Raw genomic sequence first — 21,598 nt, forward strand, 5'->3', positions numbered from 1 at the left:
GCAAGGAGAGATCTAAATTCGAAACCCTATCATCAAAATTCAAAGAGCTAGAGGAGCAAGATCAAAAAAACTCAAAACCTAGCAGTAGACAAGAAATAACTAAGACCAGAGCAGAAATGAAGGAGATAAAGACACAAAAAAACCCTTCAAAAAAAATCAATAAATCCAGGAACTGGTTTTTCGAAAAGATCAACAAAATAGACCAGTAGCCAGATTAATAAAAGAGAAAAAAGAGAATAACCAAATAGATGCAATAAAAAACGATCAAGGGGATATCACCACTGATTCCACTGAAATATTCCACTGAAATTCAAACCATCATCAGAGATTATTACAAACAACTCTATGCACATAAACCAGTAAACCTGGAAGAAATGGATAAATTCCTGGACACTTGCCTCCTCCCAAGGCTAAACCAAGAAGAAGTTGAAACCCTGAATAGACAAATAACAAGGTCTAAAGTTGAGGCAGCAATTAAGAGCCTACCACCCAAAAAAAACCCAGGTCCAGATGGGTTCACAGCCGGATTCTACCAGACATACAAAGAGGAGGTGGTACCATTCCTTCTGAAACTATTCCAAATAATCCAAAAAGTGGTAATCCTTCCCAAATTATTTTATGAGACTACCATCATCCTAATACCAAAACCCGGCAGATATGCAACAAGAAAAAAAAACTTCAGGCCAATATCCATGATGAACACATATGCAAAAATTTTCAATAAAATACTGGCAAGTCAATTGCAACAGCACATGAAAAAACCTTATCCACCATGATCAAGTAGGATTCATCCCGGGGATGCAAGGCTGGTTCAATATACACAGGTCTATAAATGTAATTCACCACATACACAGAACCAAAGACAAAAACCACATGATTATCTCAATTGATGCAGAGAAGGCTTTGACAAAATTTAACAGCCCTTTATGCTAAAAACCCTCGATAAACTAGGTACTGACGGAATGTATCTCAAAATAATAAAAGCTATTTACAACAAACCAACAGCCAATATCATACTGATGGACAAAAACTGGAAGCATTCCCTTTGAAATCTGGCACTAGATGAGGATGCCCTCTCTCACCACTCCTATTGAATATAGTATTGGAAGTTCTAGCCAGAACAATCAGGCAAGAAAAAGAAATAAAGTGTATTCAAATAGGAAAGGAGGAAGTCAAATTGTCTCTATTTGCAGACGACATGATTGTATATCTAGAAGAACCCATTGTCTCAGCCCAAATTCTCCTGAAACTGATAAGCAACTTCAGCAAAGTCTCAGGATACAAAAAAACCAATGTACAAAAATCACAAGCATTTCTATACACCAATAATAGACTTAAAGAGAGCCAAATCAAGAATGAACTGCCATTTACAATTGCTACCAAGAGAATAAAATACCTAGGAATACAACTAACAAGGAACGTAAAGGACCTCTTCAAGGAGAACTACAAACCACTGCTCAACAAAATGAGAGGACACAAACAGATGGAGAAACATTCCATGTTCATGGTTAGGAAGAATCAATATCATGAAAATGGCCATACTGCCCAAAGTAATTTAGAGATTCAACACTATCTCCATCAAGCTACCAATGACCTTCTTCACAGAAATGGAAAAAACACCTTAAACTTCATATGGAACCAAAAGGGAGCCTGCATAGCCAAGTCAATCTAAGCAAAAAGAACAAAGCAGAAGGCATCACACTAGCGGACTTCAAACTATACTACAAGGCTTCAGTAATCAAAACAGCATGGTACTAGTACCAAAACAGAGATATAGACCAATGGAACAGAACAGAGGCCTTGGAGGCAACACCACACATCTACAACTGTCTGATCTTTCACAAACCTGACAAAACAAGCAATGGGGAAAGGAGTCCCTGTTTAATAAATGGTGTTGGGAAAACTGGCTAGCCATGTGCAGAAAGCAGAAACTGGACCCCTTCCTGACACCTTACACCAAAATTAACTCCAGATGGATTAAAGACTTAAACATAAGACCTAACACCATACAAAACCTAGAAAAAAACCTAGTCAAAACCATTCAGGACATAGGCACAGGCAAGGACTTCATGACTAAAACACCAAAAGCACTGGCAACAAAAGCCAAAATAGACAAATGGGACCCAACCAAACTCCACAGCTTCTGCACGGCAAAAGAAACAGTCATTAGAGTAAATCGGCAACAAACAGAATGGGAAAAATTTTTTTGCAATCTACCCATCTGACAAAGGGCTGATATCCAGAATCTACATAGAACTAAAAGAGATTTACAAGAAAAAAACAAGTCCATTCAAAAGTGGGCGCAGGATATGAACAGACACTTTACAAAAGAAGACATACATGAGGCCAACAAACATATGAAAAAATGCTCCTCATCACTGGTCATTAGAGAAATGCAAATCAAAACTACATTGAGATACCATCTTCACCCCAGTTCGAATGGCAATTATTAAAAAATCTGGAGACAACAGATGCTGGAGAGTATGTGGAGAAATAGGAACACTTTTATACTGTAGGTGGGAGTGTAAATTAGTTCAATCACTGTGGAAGACAGTTTGGCGATTCCTTAAGGACCTAGAAATAGAAATTCCATTTGACCTGGCAATCCCATTACTGGGTATATATCCAAAGGATTATAAATCATTCTACTATAGGGACACATGTTCACGAATGTTCATTGCAGCACTGTTTACAATAACAAAGACCTGGAACCGACCCAAATGCTCATCAATGATAGACTGGACAGGGAAAATGTGGCACATATACACCATGGAATATTATGCAGCCATCAAAAATGATGAGTTCGTGTCCTTTGTAGGGACATGGATGAACCTGGAAACCATCATTCTCAACAAACTTACACAAGAGCAGAAAATCAAACACCGCATGTTGTTACTTATAGGTGGGTGTTGAACAATGAGAACACATGGACACAGGGAGGGGAGCACTACACACTGGGGTCTATTGGGGGGAAATAGGGGAGGGCCAGTGGGGTGGGGAGTTGGGGAGAGATAGCATGGGGAGAAATGCCAGATATAGGTGAAGGGGAGGAAGGCACCAAATCACACTGCTACTTGTGTACCTATGCAACAATCTTGCATATTCTTCACATGTACCCCAAAACCTAAAATGCAATTTAAAAAAAAGTAGAAAGAAAACAAAAATAAAAATAAAAATAAAAAGTTCAAAGTATTATCTAAATGAAGTATGGGTGAGACTCAAGATATGACTTGCCCTGAGGCAAATTATTCTCCAGCTATTAGCTTGTGAAACCAGCCACACTATGTGCTTCCAAAATACTACGGTGGGAGAGGCACAGGAGAGATATTTCCATTCCAAAAGAAGAATCGGAAGGAAAAAATGGGTGATGGATCCTAAGCAAGTCCACGACCTGGCAAGGCAAATTCCACTGGATCTTAATTCTTGAATATAGTCTTTTTTGGATTAGTGTCCTGCTTTATGTGCCCACCGGGGTGGCAGCATCATTCCAATGGCTCTGGAGGATGGCTCTACCCCTTTGACTCTACAATACCCCATTGCCATGGCTCTAATTAAGTGTTCTGTCTCTGTAGCTCTATTGACGCAGGGTCCCACCCTGTAACTCTGCTGAACTGGGGCCCCCTGGGTGTTCCTTCCTCCAAAGCTCAGGTTGAAAGCCACCTGGCCTGTTGAAACTGGGACAATGACCCTGATGATCTCTGGATCTCCTGTGAAATCATGTTTTCTCCTTCTTGAAGAATACTGCATATTTGCAGCTGAATAGTTCTGTCATTACATCCTGTCTAATTCAAGAAGTCCAGTCAATAGGCTTCCTTAATTTCATCCTGCAGTGTTTCTGCTTATATAATTTCTGCTTATATAATCCCATATACTTATCAAATATCTGTTCACTTACCCTGAGCAGTCCCATCAGAAAGAGCTTTCTCATTTTTCCAATACAAATAGGCTAAGAGAGTTCCAAATCTCCAAATTCTGATTTCTTTTTGCTTAACAATTTCTTGCTCAATTCATCTCTTGCCATTTGTATTTTATGATAAGCAGTCAGGAGGAACCAAGTTGCTCCTTTAACACTTTGATTAGAAATATCCTCAGCTAAATTTCATTGCTTTCAAGTTCTACTGCCATAAAACACAATTCAGTCAATGTCTTTGCCATTTTATAATAAGGGTCCCCTTTCCTCTAGTTTCTAAAACATATTCCATATTTTCATCTGATAAGTCAACAGAATCACCCTTAATGTCCATAGATATACCAGTTACCTCAAAACTCTTCCAGCATATAACCATAACTAGTGGCAAGGCCACTCCCACATGTTTAGGTATTTGTTACAGTAGTACCCAACTCCTGGTACCAAAATTTGTCTTATTCAGTTGGGGCTGCCATAACAAAACACCATAGACTGGATGATTTAAAAAACAGAAACGTATTTTCTCATAGTTATGGAGGATAGAAGTCCATAGTAGTAAACATAGTTATTTTAAAGTCTATGTCTAATCACAAAGGCCTAAGACTGATACAATGGACTGTGGGGACTTGTGGGGAAGATGGGAGGGGAGTGAGGGATAAAAGGCTACAAATATGGTACAGTGTATACTGCTCCAGTGAAGGGTGCACCAAAATCTCACAAATCACCACTAAAGAACTTACTCATCCAACGAAATACCACTAACTTATGTAAAAAATAAAGTCTGTGTCTAACAATTTCAATATTTTAGATACTTTTATGTCTGTTTCTATCATCTACTGTTTTTGCTGCTTGTTCAGATTGTCATGTCTCCTCATGTACCTGAATATTCTTGATTGTGGTGGGCACTGGCAGTGCAGAAGGTATCTGAGCCAGAACTGTCTCATGCCATGCTTACAACTATCACAATGCATTAGGGCATACCTTGTCTACTTCCATAAGAACAAGTTTTTTCATATATATAACACTGACACATTCTACAGCTTCATTTGATGGGGTACACACATGCTAAAAGAACCCATAAAAATAATTTAGACTCATATTTTCTGGATCACAAGAGTCTAATTGCTGTAATGTCAACTCTAATTTTCTTTTCTTTCTTTCTTTTTTTTTCCTTTGAGATGGAGCCTTGCTCTGCCACCCAGGCTGGAGTACAGTGGCATGATCTTGGCTCACTGCAACCTCCACCTCCCGGGTTCAAGCAATTCTACTGTCTCAGCTTCCTGAGTAGCTGGGATTATAGGCACCTGTCACCAAGCCCAGCTAATCTTGGTATTTTCAGTAGAGACAGGGTTTCACCATATTGGCCAGGTTGGTCTTGAATTCCTGACCTCAGGTGATCCACCCCACCTCAGCCTCTCAAAGTGCTGGGATTACAGGCATGAGATACCATGCCTGCCCTCTAATTTTCTAATAATCTCAACAGTTGATGCCATAACCTAGAAGAGGCGTCCCCAAACTTTTTACACGGGGGGCCAGTTCACTGTCCCTCAGACCACTGGAGGGCCGCCACATACTGTGCTCCTCTCACTGAACACCAATGAAAGAGGTGCCCCTTCCTGAAGTGCGGCGGGGGGGCGGGATAAATGGCCTCAGGGGGCCGAATGCAGCCCGTGGGCCGTAGTTTGGGGACGCCTGACCTAGAAGAAATGTCCCAATTTCAATGCAAGTCCTTCATTCCTTAAACAACAATCTTTTCACATTATGATTGTTAGAGCACAGCACAAAGCTGAACAATGCTGCTTTTCTTCCTTTCTCTGCTTTTTTCCAGGTGGAAAATTAAACTCACCTTAACTGTTGTTCTCATTTTCTTTCTCAAGTAACATGGCAGCATTTGAGACCTCACCTTGCTGTCCCTCAGTTAATCTCTCTTGAACCATGCTTTCCATGTACCCGTGGATGAGCTGATGGGCTGCAAGAATATGTTTCCGCTGTGCATTCCTCACTGTGCCAAAGTGATAGAAAAATTTTCAGTCTGAAAGTCTGGATGAAACCATTCCTAAATGTTTCAAGAGAGTCACGGTAGAAATAACAAGTTTGCAAACTAAAGGTAAACCCAACCCAAATCTAATTTGAGTTTACTAAAGGTAAACCCAACCCACTCTCTGGCTCAGCCCAGTCATACTCCTTCCCACCATGCTTGCCTCCATTCCACTCCTCAGCAGGTTCCCTCACTTAGAATGCCTGAACTGCAAAACCTGGAAAGCTCATGTCCAAGATCCTCCAGGAAGTCTCCTCTGGTTATGTCAGCCCAGATTTACCACTTACCACATTTGAGTTTGTACCAACCTATTCAGCATTGAAGCACTTCACGTGAGTTACGTTTTGTTTGCTACTGAGTGTAAATAACTTACGAATAAAGACCTTGTCTCATACTTCTCTTTGAGCCTTAGTTCTCAATGTGGAGGGGGACTTACTGATTGATGATGGGTTTCTGAGTTCATGGGTTTAGAAGGTAGTCCTAACTTCAAATTCTAAGAATATTCACTATCAGGATTTAGCACAGACAATACTAAGCACCTAAGCCCTTGGAGAAGACTAGTGATGATGATGATGATGATGTTAGCATTTCTCCTTACTTTGTGCCAGGTACTGTTTTAAGCAGTTGACATGTAATTATCAATTTAATTCTCTTAAAAGATAGCATTATTAATATCCCCATTCTTAGAAGAAGAAACATGGATACAGAGACATTAGGTAATTTACCTGAAGTCAAACAGCTAGTAAAAGACTATAAGAAGTACTGTGGGTTCTTTGCTGTTTGGGTATCAGCTTGTTTAATTAAGGTAATTTACTCAGCAGTTTTTTTTTAGCACTTTATAGTAACATGGTTGAAAAATCTAGGGCTTTGGAGTCACAGAGACCATGGTTCAAATTTGCAAGTCATATGTCTCCAAGAGCTAATTTTCATTAATTGAAAAATGAGAATATACCTATAGTTTTTGTAAGAAATTGAGATCGTGTACATTTAAAAATGCTTAGTGAAGGCCGGGCGCAGTGGCTCATGCCTATAATCCCAGCACTTTGGGAGGCCGAGGCGGGTGGATCACGAGGTCACGAGATCGAGACCATCCTGGTCAACATGGTGAAACCCCGTCTCTACTAGAAATACAAAAACTAGCTGGGCATGGTGGCGCACACCTGTAATCCCAGCTACTCGGAAGGCTGAGGCAGGAGAATTGCCTGAACCTAGGAGGCGGAGGTTGCAGTGAGCCGAGATCGTGCCATTGCACTCCAGCCTGGGTAACAAGAGTGAAACTCTGTCTCAAAAAAAAAAAAAAAAAAAAAAAAAAATGCTTAGTGAACTTCCTGGAACTTAGCATGCATTTAAAATTTGGCAGTTACTGTTATTTTATATCTATACACAGGTATCTTTAAGGTCTTTTTGGTCCACTGGCTTTTTAAAAAGTGATATATCTCAAAATGGTCTACATATAATATTACCTTAATTTTGGGTAAAGAGTATATATAACACATATGGTTCTGTTATTTGACAAGAGAAACAAAAGGTCCTAGTGTGCTCCCTGTTCATATGGCTTTTTTGATTTGGCAAAAAGAGAAAGGGGAGAGGCTAAGGACTCAGTCAACTTGCCCACACATAAGTCCCCCTGGATTCCTTCAGCTCAAGTCTTCCTCAACTCAGACTCCCAAGGTAGTGGGGATCACAAACTCGTAATTTTTTCTTTGGAGACAGGGCCTTACTCTGTTATTCAGGCTGGAAGGCAGTGGCACAATCTCAGCTCACTGCAGCCATGACCTCCTGCGCTCAAGTGACCCTCCCACTTCAGCCTCCTGAGTAGGTGGGACTACAGGTGCACACCACCACACCTGGCTAATTTTTAAATATATTTTTGTAGTGACTGGGTCTCCCTATGTTACCCAGGCTGGTCCCAACTCCTGGGCTCAGTGATCTTCCTGCCCCAGACTCCCAAAGTGCTGGGATTACCGACTTTGGCCACCGCACCTGGCCAAAAACTAGTACATATTAAACCCATTGTTTTCCTCTCTTTCAATCCTAGGGTGGGTTTCAATCAAGGGTGGAATGGCTTTGAAGCAGGCTGGCTTCACTTTGAACTTAGGGGAAGTGGAAAGGAGTAGCATATTTTCTTAAGTCCCTAGAAAACATAAGGTCCTTTTTATAACATAATGTGACACAGAAATATATTACTTTATCTGAAAATTAACTTTTTTTGTATAGGCACTATCATACACTATCGATGACAGTCAACAATCATTTTGGGGAACAATTTGGTAATATTAAATTGGCAGAACAATCTTTTTGTAGGGAAATTTGGTATTATCTATCAAAATGTAAAATACACATATCCAGCAATTGTACTGTCAGGAATTTACTCTCAGAAGCATGGCCAGGATATGTGTAAAATATACTGACTGAAGCACTGTTAGTAATAGGAAAACACACTGGAAACCACCTAAATGCTTATCCTTAGGGGTCCTGGTTTAAAAATTACAGTACAACCATGCAATGGAAAAACTGGTATTTCTTTGTCCTCTGCAAATGAGTTAGAGCTCCACCATTTCTTTATCCCTGATTAAGCAACTGAAATGTTAAACATTTTTCTGCTTAAACCTGTCTGGAATTCCCTTGTATAATTTTGAATGCATCCAAGCTACTGTTTCACTTAAATATTGGTCTTCTCCTGGTTGCACCTCTCTGACTAGGATCAAGCCTATTATCAATAGTCTCAGAGCTATGGAAGAATCTTTTTTTTCTGTTTAAGACATTATTTTCTCTTTCTCTATTGACTAAAAGCATCAATCTTTAAAAACATGTCACCTGTGACAAATGAAAAACTAGAATATTTATAATTGGATGGAGTTCCAACAGAAACAAGCTATTTGGGGTACAGGCAAAGCAACAGGGTAGATTCAGACCTTTCTAGCACCCCTGCTTTTTAACATTCATGGTTCATGTGTCCTGCCTCTGAAAGGCTGCTACAATGTGAAAATCTTATATATGCTCGGTATCTGTTTTATGCTTTTTTTTAAAAAAAAAAAGTTTAAATGGCCAGGTGCAGGCTCATGCACCTGGGAGGCCGAGACAGGAGGATCATGAGGTCAGGAGTTTAAGACCAGCCTGGCAACATGCTGAAACCCTGTCTCTACTAAAAATACAAAAATTATCTGGGTGTGGTGGTGGGCACTTGTAAAATCCCAGCTACCTGGGAGGCTGCGGCAGGAGAATTGCTTCAACCTGGAAGGCAGGGGTTGCAGTGAACCAAGATCGTGCCATTGCACTCCAGCCTGGGCAACAAGAGCAAGACTCCATCTCAAAAATAAGTAAATAAATAAATATTTAAAACTAAAACAAAATAAATACACCTCTTCTGAAAACTTGGGAACATCCTTTTAAAGAAGGTTTGGATTGTGCTATTGTCCCTCTTATTAGAACTACATCCCATCTGTACTAGAGTTGATTATGTTCTAGAATCAGACAGCATGAAGAGAACCTGACAAGCTCTGAAATAAGAAAACTCAGCAATCCTCCTTCAGAAATTTCCCCATCCCTCTGTTTAATTTTAAATCTCTGGGATATTGAAAATAATTCACAACTTTAAAAAATCCTAAAGTAAAGCATTTACATTGGCTTACCTTTTTCTTTGACAAAGTATTTTTGCACTTCTGGGATCAGAAAACTATAAACCAACTCTGCAACAATCTCCTCTGACTGAAGATAGGTTCGGCTAAAAAATAAACAAATTGAATGATTTCTTTGGTTTCTTTACTTCAGCTGCTGATTTATGTTTTCCTGCTGTGTAAGCAACCCCACTCAAATCCCACCATTACCTTTTCCTTGATAAGTGATCTGAAATATCACATTCCTGGCAAGTTTGTTTAACTCCACAAAAATATTGGATTTGACCCTGTCCTTCAGTTACCCTGCCTGCCAGGAAGGGAATGTTGGAAATATAGCTTAAACATAGAAGCCAGAAACCTTATGAAGTCCCAGTAATGTTGCACACACGTAGTCACATTGTTTTCATGCTTCCGAGTATTCCTAAAGTGAGTAGAGTACTCCAGATTGCAGAAGATAACTGAGAATACATATGGAGGTATACGCATGTTGGCTTCTCAAGAGTTATGTTAATAAAACAATGGACCCTGAAGTATGAGTTATTTATTTGTTTCTCCTTGGTGGTGAAATCATAAGCTCTTGAAAAAATATATACAAGTAACAGCAAATGGACTTTCCATTCTACAATCTGTTCTCTTGATACACACCGGCTTTCCATTTCATAAGCAATGTCATTGATTTTCTCAGCCATCTTCTCAATTTCTGCCCTGGCTTGTTCTTCTGCAGTATTCGCTTCGGTATTCAGTATTATGTCTTCTAGGTAGGAGGTTATAGTACTATGGTGAATTTTAACTACCTGCAAAAAACAATAATACCCTCACTAAAACAGGTATGTTGTTGTAAAGAACACAAGAAAAATACACAAATATTGGTTAACTTTAAGCACATATATTTCATTTATTAAGTAAACAGACCCTTCACTAATAATTCATTTTCTTTACCATATCATCAGTCTGTTTCTCATCTACCTACCTACTCATTCTGGGTAGCCCACACCCATTTAGCCCATTTCAAAATTATGGACCTTATTTGCGGGGCAAGACAGCACTGCTGAAGGATCCTGAGCTTCAGAGTCAATAACGCTGGTTTGAATCCTGGCTGTGTTCTTACCAGCAACATGACTTGGCCAAACTACCTAACTGCAGCACAGACTAGGAGGTATTCCCCAGTGTCCTTTCTCTCTTTCCCCTTACATAATAGAACCTGTGGATTTTAGCTAGGCAAACACGTGCTTAGAATGAAGACTACATTTCTTAGCACTCACAGGAACTAGATTGGCTATATGACCACGTTCTGACCAAAGAAAGGATTCTTAAAGGGAAAGACCTGGCTTGTTTTTTTCTCTCTGCATTACTCATTTCATGAGAACATAATGCTGGGACACCAGCAATCATCTTAAATTGCCAAAAGGGCTACGACCTAAGAACAGAAGAGTAGAAAGCTAGAAGGATCCTAGGTCTCTAATGAATTTATTCAACAACCATAGCAGCCCTTGAGTGCCTCTTTTTAAAGCAAGTAGCTAAAAAAAAAAAAAAAAAGCTTACTTGAAATCATGAAATAGAATCCAGATTTTTAAAGTGCATCAGAAGCAAACTCAGAGATTAGAAAAATAAAACAAGAAGTATAGAGCACATAAATATACAGTGTAATGAATTAGGGTAAAGTCAGAACCCATGTATTATAGTAATTGCCAGTATCTCAGAAGGCCACCATGGTTTCCTCCTTTACCACAGCACCTTCCCAATTTCATGGTAAACATTTTCTTTTCTCTATAATTTCATTCCCTAAGTATGTAACTCATAAGCCAAGTAGTTTCATTTTGCCTGTTTTACAGGTGTATATACATAGGAAGATCAAGCATCAACTGTGGCATAGTTTTGCCTGTATCTGCATGCTGTCTTCTCAACAGATTATCAACTTCTTAGAGGTAGGGCACTTTTCTGTTTTTTGTTTTTTGTTTGTTTTTTTTTTTTTTAGACGGAATTTCGCTCTTGTTACCCAGGCTGGAGTGCAATGGCGTGATCTCGGCTCACCGCAACCTCCGCCTCCTGGGCTCAGGCAATTCTCCTGCCTCAACCTCCTGAGTAGCTGGGATTACAGGCACGCGCCACTATGCCCAGCTAATTTTTTGTATTTTTAGTAGAGACGGGGTTTCACTATGTTGACCAGGATGGTCTCGATCTCTCGACCTCATGATCCACCTGCCTTGGCCTCCCAAAGTGCTGGGATTACAGGCTTGAGCCACCGCGCCCGGCCACTTTTCTGTTTTATGTCTGAATATATCTTTGTATCTGAGATAATGCCTCGGACTCAGTAACAATTCAGTACCTGTTTTTTGATGGGCACTTCAGCACAATTCTGAATATATGATACTGTACACCTGTGTGTAAAACATCAACCTTGAATCCCTATGCCTTCTCTATGGGAGAGTTTCAATGGCCAGTTTAATACAGTGTCAACCAAATAACTAACCAACCAAAATATATCTCCTGAATGTCTATTATGTACAGGGATCTATGCTGCATTGTGCACGGCACAAAGGGAATATACAATATTCATGCTCTCATAGAGCCTACCCTCTTATTCAGGAAGCCAGTTGTATCTATATGGAGATGGAAAGTTTACTGTGGTCCATCTGTAGTGATATATGTACCTGTGTTTACATATATCTTCATAAATGTGTAAATTTTTGGACACATTTGTACATGTAAGGAAATGTGCATTTGTGTGTTTCTCTATGTCTTGCTAATATTGTGTGCACCAGATTATATTTGTAAATATGTCCTCGTGTATGTGCCCACAAAAATGTGTATGTATTTAAAGATGAGTCTATGACTCTGTATCTATGTTTCTATCTATATGCTATTTTTTCTAAATTTATTAAATATTACATTTCTGTCTTTTAATTTATGTACAAGCATATTTCTCTTCAAGAGAATCGTTTGAATGGAGGTTGGGAAAGTAGGATGGAAAACAGCCATTATATTTTAATTGGGAAGGTTGGGAATTAAAATGATGGGTGATATTTGAATCTGTGGATCCACAGCTGGGTTCATTTTTTTACATAAGTGATTCTTAAATCAGGCTAAAAGGGCTATCTTAACCCTTTCTTGCCCTTGCTGGACAGAGCAGATGTTTTCTGGAATCATTCCCATTTAGAAAATATCTTCCTAAGAAGCTTTTTACCAGCTTCTTCCTTTCTCTGCTTTTGTGTGTAGTAGTTCCTCTGTTCCATTTCTTCTTAGTCTCACCCCTAGTTATTCTTCCCATCCCCAGCTGTTCTTCCTTAGTGATATTAGGGAGGGGATGGCAAGTTCTGATTTGCCAATAATTTCTAAATCTCAGTAACTCTTTTTGAAGAAAAGTGTGTTAAGTTGGTAGGAAGCTAGAAGCTGGTCACCAACTCCTGAATTTACATCTTCAGCCAAAACCTCTCTTCTAAATTACATCTCGTAGATCCACATATGAAACAGTAACTCTGCTTAGATGTCCCAAACTAAATACAAATTGATTATAAATTGATTTCCTGATTCCTCTCTCAATTTTCCTACCTCAGGAAATAATACCAATATCTACCAGTTGCTTATGCCCAACACTGGACGTAATACTCAACACTTCCTGTCTCACTCTGGCCTTCATGACTTCAACAGCTCCTTCCTGGCCTCCTGGTCCCCCCCTGTCTCCCTCCAGCCTGTGATCCACACAGCAAGTGATGTAACTGGCTTAAAATGTGTCTCTGGGCCCTATTTGTTTCCTTCATGGAACTCATTACATTTTCTTAGTCTATGCACATGTGCGTATTATATGTTATTTAAGCTTTAGGAGAGAAAGTATCGTGTCTGGGTTTTTCCCTCTAAAGTTTCCCACAGTGTCTTTGTAGAGTGTGTGGCATACAGTAGGAACTCAATGTACAAACAAAAGCCAAATGCTGTTTTATGTCATGAGCTTCCTTTGATTTGACTTGGCTCCTCCTAGGCAGCCTCCATATACCCAGCTGCCCCTACTTGCCTCCTTAAATATCTGGTCCTCCTTCTGCAGGCGCTGTTTCTCCACCTGGCGCCGACCACTCTCTTCTGCCTCTCGTACCCGCCGCTGGCGTTCGGCCAGCATGACAAAAGCATGGATCCTCCTCTCCTCCTGCAGTCTCACCAGCTCTTTGGACAGGAAGTCAAACATGTCTGCCAGTGCCCTTCCTTCCAGTCCAGCCAAATGATTTTCAACCACTGACACCTTGAAAATAATAACATAACTTTAAGGATACAAATTCTACTATCAGTGGTGATTATTAGAAGAGGTGCTAGATTACTCAACTCTTGGCAGTCAATTAACTTTCAGAATGCATTCAATTTTTATTGGGAATACTACCTCTTGATTGGCTTTATCTCAGGTTCTTATGAGGAAAACTGAGGCATGAGAGAGTCAATTGTTTAGTCAGTCACTAATGAAACACAGCCCTCAAATGAGCCAGAGGATTTAGCAAGACATTTCTGTTAGTGACCACGGAGAATGTTTTTTTTTTTCTAATCCACAAGGTAAAGGGCATCTTCCCAGACATGAAGAGAAATGTCAGTTTTTTATTAAAGACAATATTGGAGTTAACCAAATGGAATCTCCTAGAAATTCACTCATGATACCACTTAATTTTTCAGTATCTTTCCTTTCACACAAGTTTGGAATTAAGATGTTGAACAACATGAAAGTAGAAAACCTTGGTACTTTTTAGTCTTTTAATAACTTTGAAGTCACTAACAACCATCTTTGAAATAGCAGAGACTATTACAGGCTCAGGCCTGTAACCCCAGCACTTTGGGAGGCTAAGGCGGGTGCGTTGCCTGAGGTCAGGAGTTTGAGACCAGCCTGGCCAATATGGCAAAACCCCTAACTCTACTAAAAATATGAAAATTAGCCAGCTATGGTGGCGCATGCCTGTAGTCCCAGCTCAGGAGACTGAGGCAGGAGAATCACTTGAACCCAGGAGGCAGAGGTTGCAGTGAGTTGAGACTGTGCCATAGCACTTCAGCCTGGGAGATAGAGCAAAATTCTGTCTCAAAAAAAAAAAAAAAAAAAGAAAATGCTGACAGAGTGATGAGATTGTGGGGCTATTTCTTTTTCAACATTTCATTAATTTTTATAATAATGTTGCTTTGCAATGATAAAAATCAAGGGAGAAAATTTAACAAGAAAGTAACAAGAAAAAGAAGGAAAACCTTGTGTTCATGTGAGTTCCTCTGCCGCTGTAAGGCCAGGGTCACTTGCTTCTCAGCTTTTTTCACCAGCTTTTCATCTTCTTGTAGTGCATGGCAGGTGCGTAACTCCTGGATCAACTCCAGTCGCTTTTCTTTCCCTTCAAACATCTGTATCAAATCAAATCAAACAGAGACCAGCAAGTTATGATCCTTTTGTGCCAAGCACTAGGAGTCACACACAGTGACTTGTGAGACACTTGTGAACAGTGAGTTTCACCCTGCCTTTTGGGTTCCGTAGAGCAGATGTGTCCCACAGAGCTAGAGTTCAGCCCTCTTTTCTGTGCCTTCAGCTTCTCAGGCAGAGAATGGGCTTAGGTTTCAGTGAGCTGTACTCAGTTTCTGAGAATGCTCTTAAAGACAAGATGCTAACGCTAGGGTCATATTAAGAAACCAGAACCTTCCCCTCATTTCCTGTGCTCCTTCTCTAATAAACCTCAAGATGGCATTTTTCGTGGTCATATTTTCTTTTTCTTTTCCAATAAATCTGCTCCTGGTTTGTAATACTCAATCTGTTGTCCAATTTTAACTGTGGTGCTTCTCTTGGGGAAACACTGAAAGGAGAGTAAAGAACAGTGCTAAACACAAGTTGTTCATCCAGCTGACTTACTCATCACATCCGAGTTTCTTACAAGTTACAGCTGTCTGGGGGAAAAAAACTAACTTCCAACTGTAAAGCCTTAGCCAGATTATTTGTATTGTGACTGTGTGGAAAATTAGGGAATCTACTTGGTTTGTAATGCTTACATAGCCAAAATTCAGGTAAGACAATGTATGGATTTAATAATTCCAAGGAAAAGTGAGTTTCATACTGCCTTAATTACAACCATGGCAAATAGCCCATAGGTCCTTCTGTCTCTTTCCTTGATACTGTGCCACCCACCTGGATAAACAATGCCATTAGAAGGAAATGGGTCACCAGAAGGATGGGTAGGCAATTCAAGAGTTTAGTTGAATAGGATAGCAGGGTGCAAAAGGGAATTCACTCCAAGGAACCAAGCAGATAGGCATTCTTAAAAAATTATTCTCAAAAGAGAAACACAGGGCCAGCAGTTGGACCTACACACCATGTTTTGAACGACTCTGCCCCGGAGTAACTTTTGAAGGTAGATCACAGCCATTTCTATTTCTTCTTCTTCCTAAAAGAACAAAGGGAGAACCACGCAGCTTGATAACTGCAGTAGTCCAAGCATCAAATATTCTTTTGAAGACTTATTTCAAGCAAAAGAGACTGTGCTAGATGCCAGAAGGATTTAAAGAGAAATAAAACATGGCCCCTGCCCTTATTGAACACACAGTATTTTAATGTTACTTACCATAAAATTCATTATTTTTCATCATTAACAAATCATATTATAAGCAAAAAATTCACTCCCTGCTATGCTATCCCTACAAATGAAGCCACTTTCATTTACCTATATTCCTTTCCAGCAAAATCTTTTTTGAAGCAACAAGTATTGCTTATAACATCATTTTGCAATAAGATTTTCATGTTTTATCATCAGTAGACAAAAATACACCTAGCCTATGCCAGAGTAAGGTAATTCTCATGAAAATTTAGCTATGCTGATACAATCAGAATATAAGAAACAAGATTAGCCATCTACAAAAATCATCTTAAAAACTATGTGTCCAAAGCAGAAAAAGCAGGATCTGGGAATCTAATTAAGGTGTCTTTGAATGTAAAAAGAAAACAGTAGTCTGATTGATGGTATTAACACACATGAAACACAATGTGTCAGGCTGGGCACAGTAGCTCATGCCTGTAATCCTAGCACTTTGGGAGGCCAAGGCACGAGGATCCCTGAGGTCAGGAGTTTGAGACTGGCCTGGCCAACATGGCGAAACTCAGTCTCTGCTAAAACTACAAAAATTAGCTGGGCGTGGTGACACACATCTGTACTCCCAGCTACCCATGAAGCTGAGGCAGGAGAATTGCTTGAACCCAGGAGGTGGAGGTTGCCGTGAGCCAAGATTATGCCACTGCACTCCAGCCTGGGTGACAGAGCAAGACTCTGTCTCAAAAAAAAGAAAAAAAAAAAAAGATAATGTGTCAACCAAAAGCCTGCACAAAGTCTAGAAAAGAAAATGTTATCCAGCAGTGCACATCCCAGCCTGCTGGTGGGAGCTTTCTGGTCCCTCTGCAAGAGCCACTCATCAGAGGTAGTAACAAGTCTTACTGTGGTCTCCCACCAACACCTGCCCTCAGCCAAGAAACACATCAGCCTTCTGAATATAGTTTGGCTTCTTGTGAGGACTGTCCTATACTGGCAGATAATGTGCTGACCAGCCAAGAGGAACAGCCTGATCTAGTAGGCAGTTACAGTTCTCTCCGTAAAGTAATACATTTGCATCATGGCATCTCTAACAGGTTCCTGTGGGTTTGTTTGGTCTGAGTCAGTCCTCTAAATCCTAAGCAACCCTGCTACCTTGCTCAAATTGAGTCTGGTTAGATGTGGCCCTAATCAGGGCCCTTTGCATCATTCCCACCCCAGAAGCAACACTGTCTTGATGACATCTCTGGCGTTTCGTTCCTCTTCAACTCCAACAGTCATTAGCCATCTCCCCATGTGGGAAAATAGTTACAGTAACTGAGCATCATTCAATCTTCTCTTTCTATTTCATACACATGAGTATTACCTTCTGATGCTGATTTTTTATAGGAAGATTTTTTAATTGTGTTTTTATTTTTGAAAAGGACTAGGTTTATTTCACTTCATTTCATTTGTTTTTGTATGTGTTTGATGTTTGATACATAAGAATAAAGAACATTTAAGCCAGAGCTTGGGGAACTAACACTACAAAATTAGACTTGCTTTAAGCTAAACTATCCTAAGAATAAACTGACAATGATATTGAATTTAGCATTTCAACTAAAGTTTCAAACTTACGTTGGAAGTCATTTCCAAGGTTGGAGTTGGAAGCCGAGGTTGAGGTACTGGGTTTCTTTGAAGGAAGCGAGGGGGTTTCTTTGCTTCAGGAACTTTATTCTTCTTATCCAACAGTGCCTGAAATAATGCCAATTAATGTCATCTCTTACTTTTTTTTAATTTGTATAAATTTAAGGGGTAAAGTGGAGTTTTTTACATGAATATATTGCATAGTGGTGAAATCTAGGCTTTTACCAAATCCATCACCTGAATAATGTACATTGTACTCTGTATTTTCCTTTATTATCAGATCTAGGTCTCAGATTCGAATATCAATCAGAATATTAATATTCTTTATGGTGATGCTGGGTCAGTTTGAGAAATACTAACAGAAATGTGTATATCTCCCAACAGGTGCTACGATAGTCCTAAAAATGTGTTAACCAACTAGCCTGAACAAAACAGAGAAACCTTGTCTCTACTAAAAATACAGAATTAGCCAGGCATTGTGGCACATGCCTGTAATCAGCTACTCGGGAGGCTGAGGCAGGAGAATCGCTTGTACCCAGGAGGCAGAGGTTGCGGTGAGCAGAGATCACACCATTGCACTCCAGCCTGGGCACAAGAGCAAAACTCTGTGTCAAAAAAAAAAAAAAAAGAAGAAAATATGTTGACCACTGACTAAACATGGTTATATTCTTGGTGTATTCATCAAATCATAAATAGATAAATAAAATGTGGTATATCCACACAATTGAATGTTACGGAATCATAAAAAAGAATGAAGTACTGTGATGTGTTAAAACCTGGATGAATCTTAAAAACACTATAGGCCATATACTGCCCGATTCCATATATATAAAATGTCCAGAATAGGCAAATCCATAAAAACAAGGTTTAATAGTGGTTGTCAGGGGCTGAGGGGAAGGGAGAATTGAGAGTGATCACTATTAGGCATGGTGTTTATTTTGGGGATGATGAAAATGTTCTGGAATTAAAAAAAAAAAAAAAAAAAAGAAAATGTTCTGGAACTAGATAGTGGTGATGGTTGCATAGACTTGTGAATATGCCAAAAACTACTGAATTATATACTTTTAAGGGGTGATTTTATTGTATGCAAATTACATTCCCCCCGCCCCCAAATAAAGGGAACAAACAAAAACTGAAGGAACTCATGGCCAGCAGACCTTCCCTGCATGAAATTATAAAACAAGTTCTTCAGGCAGCAGAAAAATTATGTAGATCAAAAACTTAGATCTATATTATTATAGGAAGAGCAGAAGAGAACAAATAAATAAAAGGAAAATATTTTGTTTTTCTTATTTTTAATTGATCTAAAATATAACTGTTAGTTAAAGCAATAAGAGTAAAAATGTATGGCTGATTATAGCACTTGAACCAGTGAAATGAATGACAGGAATATCACAGGGATGGGAAGAAGGAGTTGGGAGTAATCTGCTATAAGGTGTCTCCTCTACCCATGAAGTGGCACAGTATTATTTGAAGGTGTAATTTTATTATTTTACATGTATAATCATATACTGGTCCACAAAGAAAGCCTCATGAAATTTCAAAGAATAAGTATCACACAGACTATGATCTCTGATCACAAGGCAATTGAGTTAGAGGTCAATGAGAAAATGAGTTAAAATTCCTGCATATTTGAAAATTTTAAAAAACACTACTAAATACTCAGATTCAAAAATCATAATGGATTTTTTTAATATTAGAAATTAAGAATGACAAACACTACATATCAAAACTAATGAAATGTACAAAAAGTATTTTGAAGGAAATGTTTAACCAAAAATACTTATATGAAACAGATGAATGCCTGAAACTGATAAGCTAATGTGCAATTTAAGAAAAGACCTGTGGGGAGGGATCCAAGATAGCCGATTGGGAGCAGCTCAGGATTGCAGCTCCCAGCAAAAGCATGGAGGGTGACTGGATGCCACATTTCCAGATGAATGTTAATTGCCCACAGATGAGGAAATTCCCAGGTGGAGAAGCCTCATGGATGGTCAGTGCAGCTGGTTTAGCCAGTGCGGCTGTTTTCACTGGCATGGCTGTTTTGCCAGCACGGCAGTTCTCCATACAAAATACAAGGGTCTGGGAGCTATTTTAGCTGGCGATTGGAGCTCCTGGAACACAGAGTTGCACATTCATCTGATTTAAAAGGGGACTGAAACAGGGAGACAGGCCAGGAAATTCCCGGGCAAAAAAGTGCCATGAATCTCAGTGCGGCTGTTTCAGATCCCGGCACCTTTTCAACAGGCGACTGGAACACCTGTGAGACAGAGTCTACCGTTCAACTAAAAAAACACACAAACAAAAAAGGGCTCTGAGGCAGGGAGCCAGGTGATCAGGCTCAACTGATCCCACCCCCACAAAAAAAACAGCAATTGGAAATGCTCTGGATTGAGAGTTTCACAGCAAGCACAGCTGAACCCAGGACCGTACAGCTCTGTGGGGGAGGGGCATCCATCATTATTGAGGCAGTCCACCACTACAGAGGCGGTTACCCATTGCCGAGGCAGCACGACAATACAGAGAGAGTCCACAATTATAGAGGTGGGCCACCATAGCTGAGGCAGTTCAAACTACACCCATATAAACAGGACTGCAGGGAAGTTCACATGGCAGCTGGGCAGAACACACAGCAGCTCAGCAAAACCTCTGCAGGCAGACAGTGACTTGGCTGCCTCCTCGCTAGGCAGGGAAGCCCTGAAAAAAGGCAACAGCACAATAGAAACTCATAAATAAAGCCCTAACTCCCCAGGACAGAGCATGTGGGGAAAAAAGGGGCGAGGCTTTATGAGTTCCACTGCAGCAGACTTAAACATACCAGCCCAGCAGCTCTAAATGAAAAACGGAGCTCACAGGTCAGCATTTGAGGACATAAAGGACAGACTGTCTCCTCAAGCAGCTCCCTATTCCCATATATCCAAAGAGTCACCTCATAAAGGAGAGCTCAGACTGATATCTGCTGGGTATCCCTCTGGGACAAAGATAGCAGAAGAAGAAACTGGCAGCAACCCTTACTGTTCTGCAGCTGCTGCAGGTGTTCCCCAGGCAAGCAGGGCCTGGGTGGACCTCAGCAGTCCTACAGCAGAGGGGCCTGAATGTTAGAAGAAAAACTAAGAAACAGAAAGAAATAACTTCATCATCAACAAACTGGACATCCACTCAGAGACCCAGTCTGAAAGTCAACAACTACAAAGATGACAGGGAGATAAATCAACAAAGATGGGAAGAAACCAGCACGAAAGGATGAAAACACCCAAAACCAGAACACTTCTCCTACAAGGGCTCAAAACTCCTCACTAGGAAGGGAACAAGGCTGGTTGGAGAATGAGTGTGATGAATTGACAGAATCAGGCTTCAGAAGTTGGGTAATAAGAAACTTCTCTGAGCTAAAAGAACATGTTCTAACCCAATGCAAAGAAACTAAGAACCTTGAAAAACGATTTGATGAAATGCTAATGAGAATAAACAACTTAGGAATATAAGTGAATTGATGGGAGCTGAAAAACACAACACGACAACTTCACGAAGCATACACAAGTTTCAACAGCTGAATTGACCAAGCAGAAGAAAGGATATCAGAGGTCGAAGATCAACTCAATGAAATAAAACAAGAAGGCAAGATTAGAGAAAAAAGAGTAAAAAGGAATGAACAAAGTCTCCAAGAAATACGGGGCTATGTGAAAAGACCTAATCTACGTTTGATAGGTATACCTGAATGTGACGGAGAGAATGAATCAAAGCTGGGAAATACTCTTCAGGATATTGTCCAGAAAAACTTCCCCAACCTAGCAACACAGGTCAATATTCAAGTCAAGGAAATACAGAGAACGCCACAAAGATATTCCTCAAGAAGAGCAACCCAAGGCACATAATCTTCATATTCACCAGGGTTGAA

General features: G+C 40.0%; 1 protein-coding gene across 8 annotated transcripts in view; it reads right to left on the minus strand.

Moving 5' to 3' along the window:
* The window catches only part of CFAP91 (cilia and flagella associated protein 91), an 88,708-nt gene that overhangs the window by 25,473 nt on the left and 41,637 nt on the right, over positions 1–21,598 (minus strand). For 6 of the 8 annotated variants that reach the window (XR_012518774.1, XR_012518775.1, XM_074404301.1 and 3 more), the window contains 7 exons: positions 17,695–17,811; positions 15,871–15,942; positions 14,768–14,914; positions 13,569–13,790; positions 10,208–10,356; positions 9,578–9,669; positions 5,811–5,909 (listed from right to left, as the gene is read on the minus strand). Coding sequence is in view for 6 of the 8 variants with exons in the window: in XM_074404301.1 (XP_074260402.1) it covers positions 5,811–5,909; positions 9,578–9,669; positions 10,208–10,356; positions 13,569–13,790; positions 14,768–14,914; positions 15,871–15,942; positions 17,695–17,811 (898 nt within the window). In the remaining 2 variants the exon portion in view is untranslated. Of the gene's footprint in view, positions 1–5,753; positions 5,910–9,577; positions 9,670–10,207; positions 10,357–13,568; positions 13,791–14,767; positions 14,915–15,870; positions 15,943–17,694; positions 17,812–21,598 lie in introns of all 8 variants that reach the window. The other 2 variants (XM_074404302.1, XM_039477584.2) reach the window with 1 other exon arrangement.

The sequence above is a fragment of the Saimiri boliviensis genome, chromosome 8 (assembly GCF_048565385.1).
Source record: "Saimiri boliviensis isolate mSaiBol1 chromosome 8, mSaiBol1.pri, whole genome shotgun sequence".
Taxonomy (NCBI): domain Eukaryota; kingdom Metazoa; phylum Chordata; class Mammalia; order Primates; family Cebidae; genus Saimiri; species Saimiri boliviensis.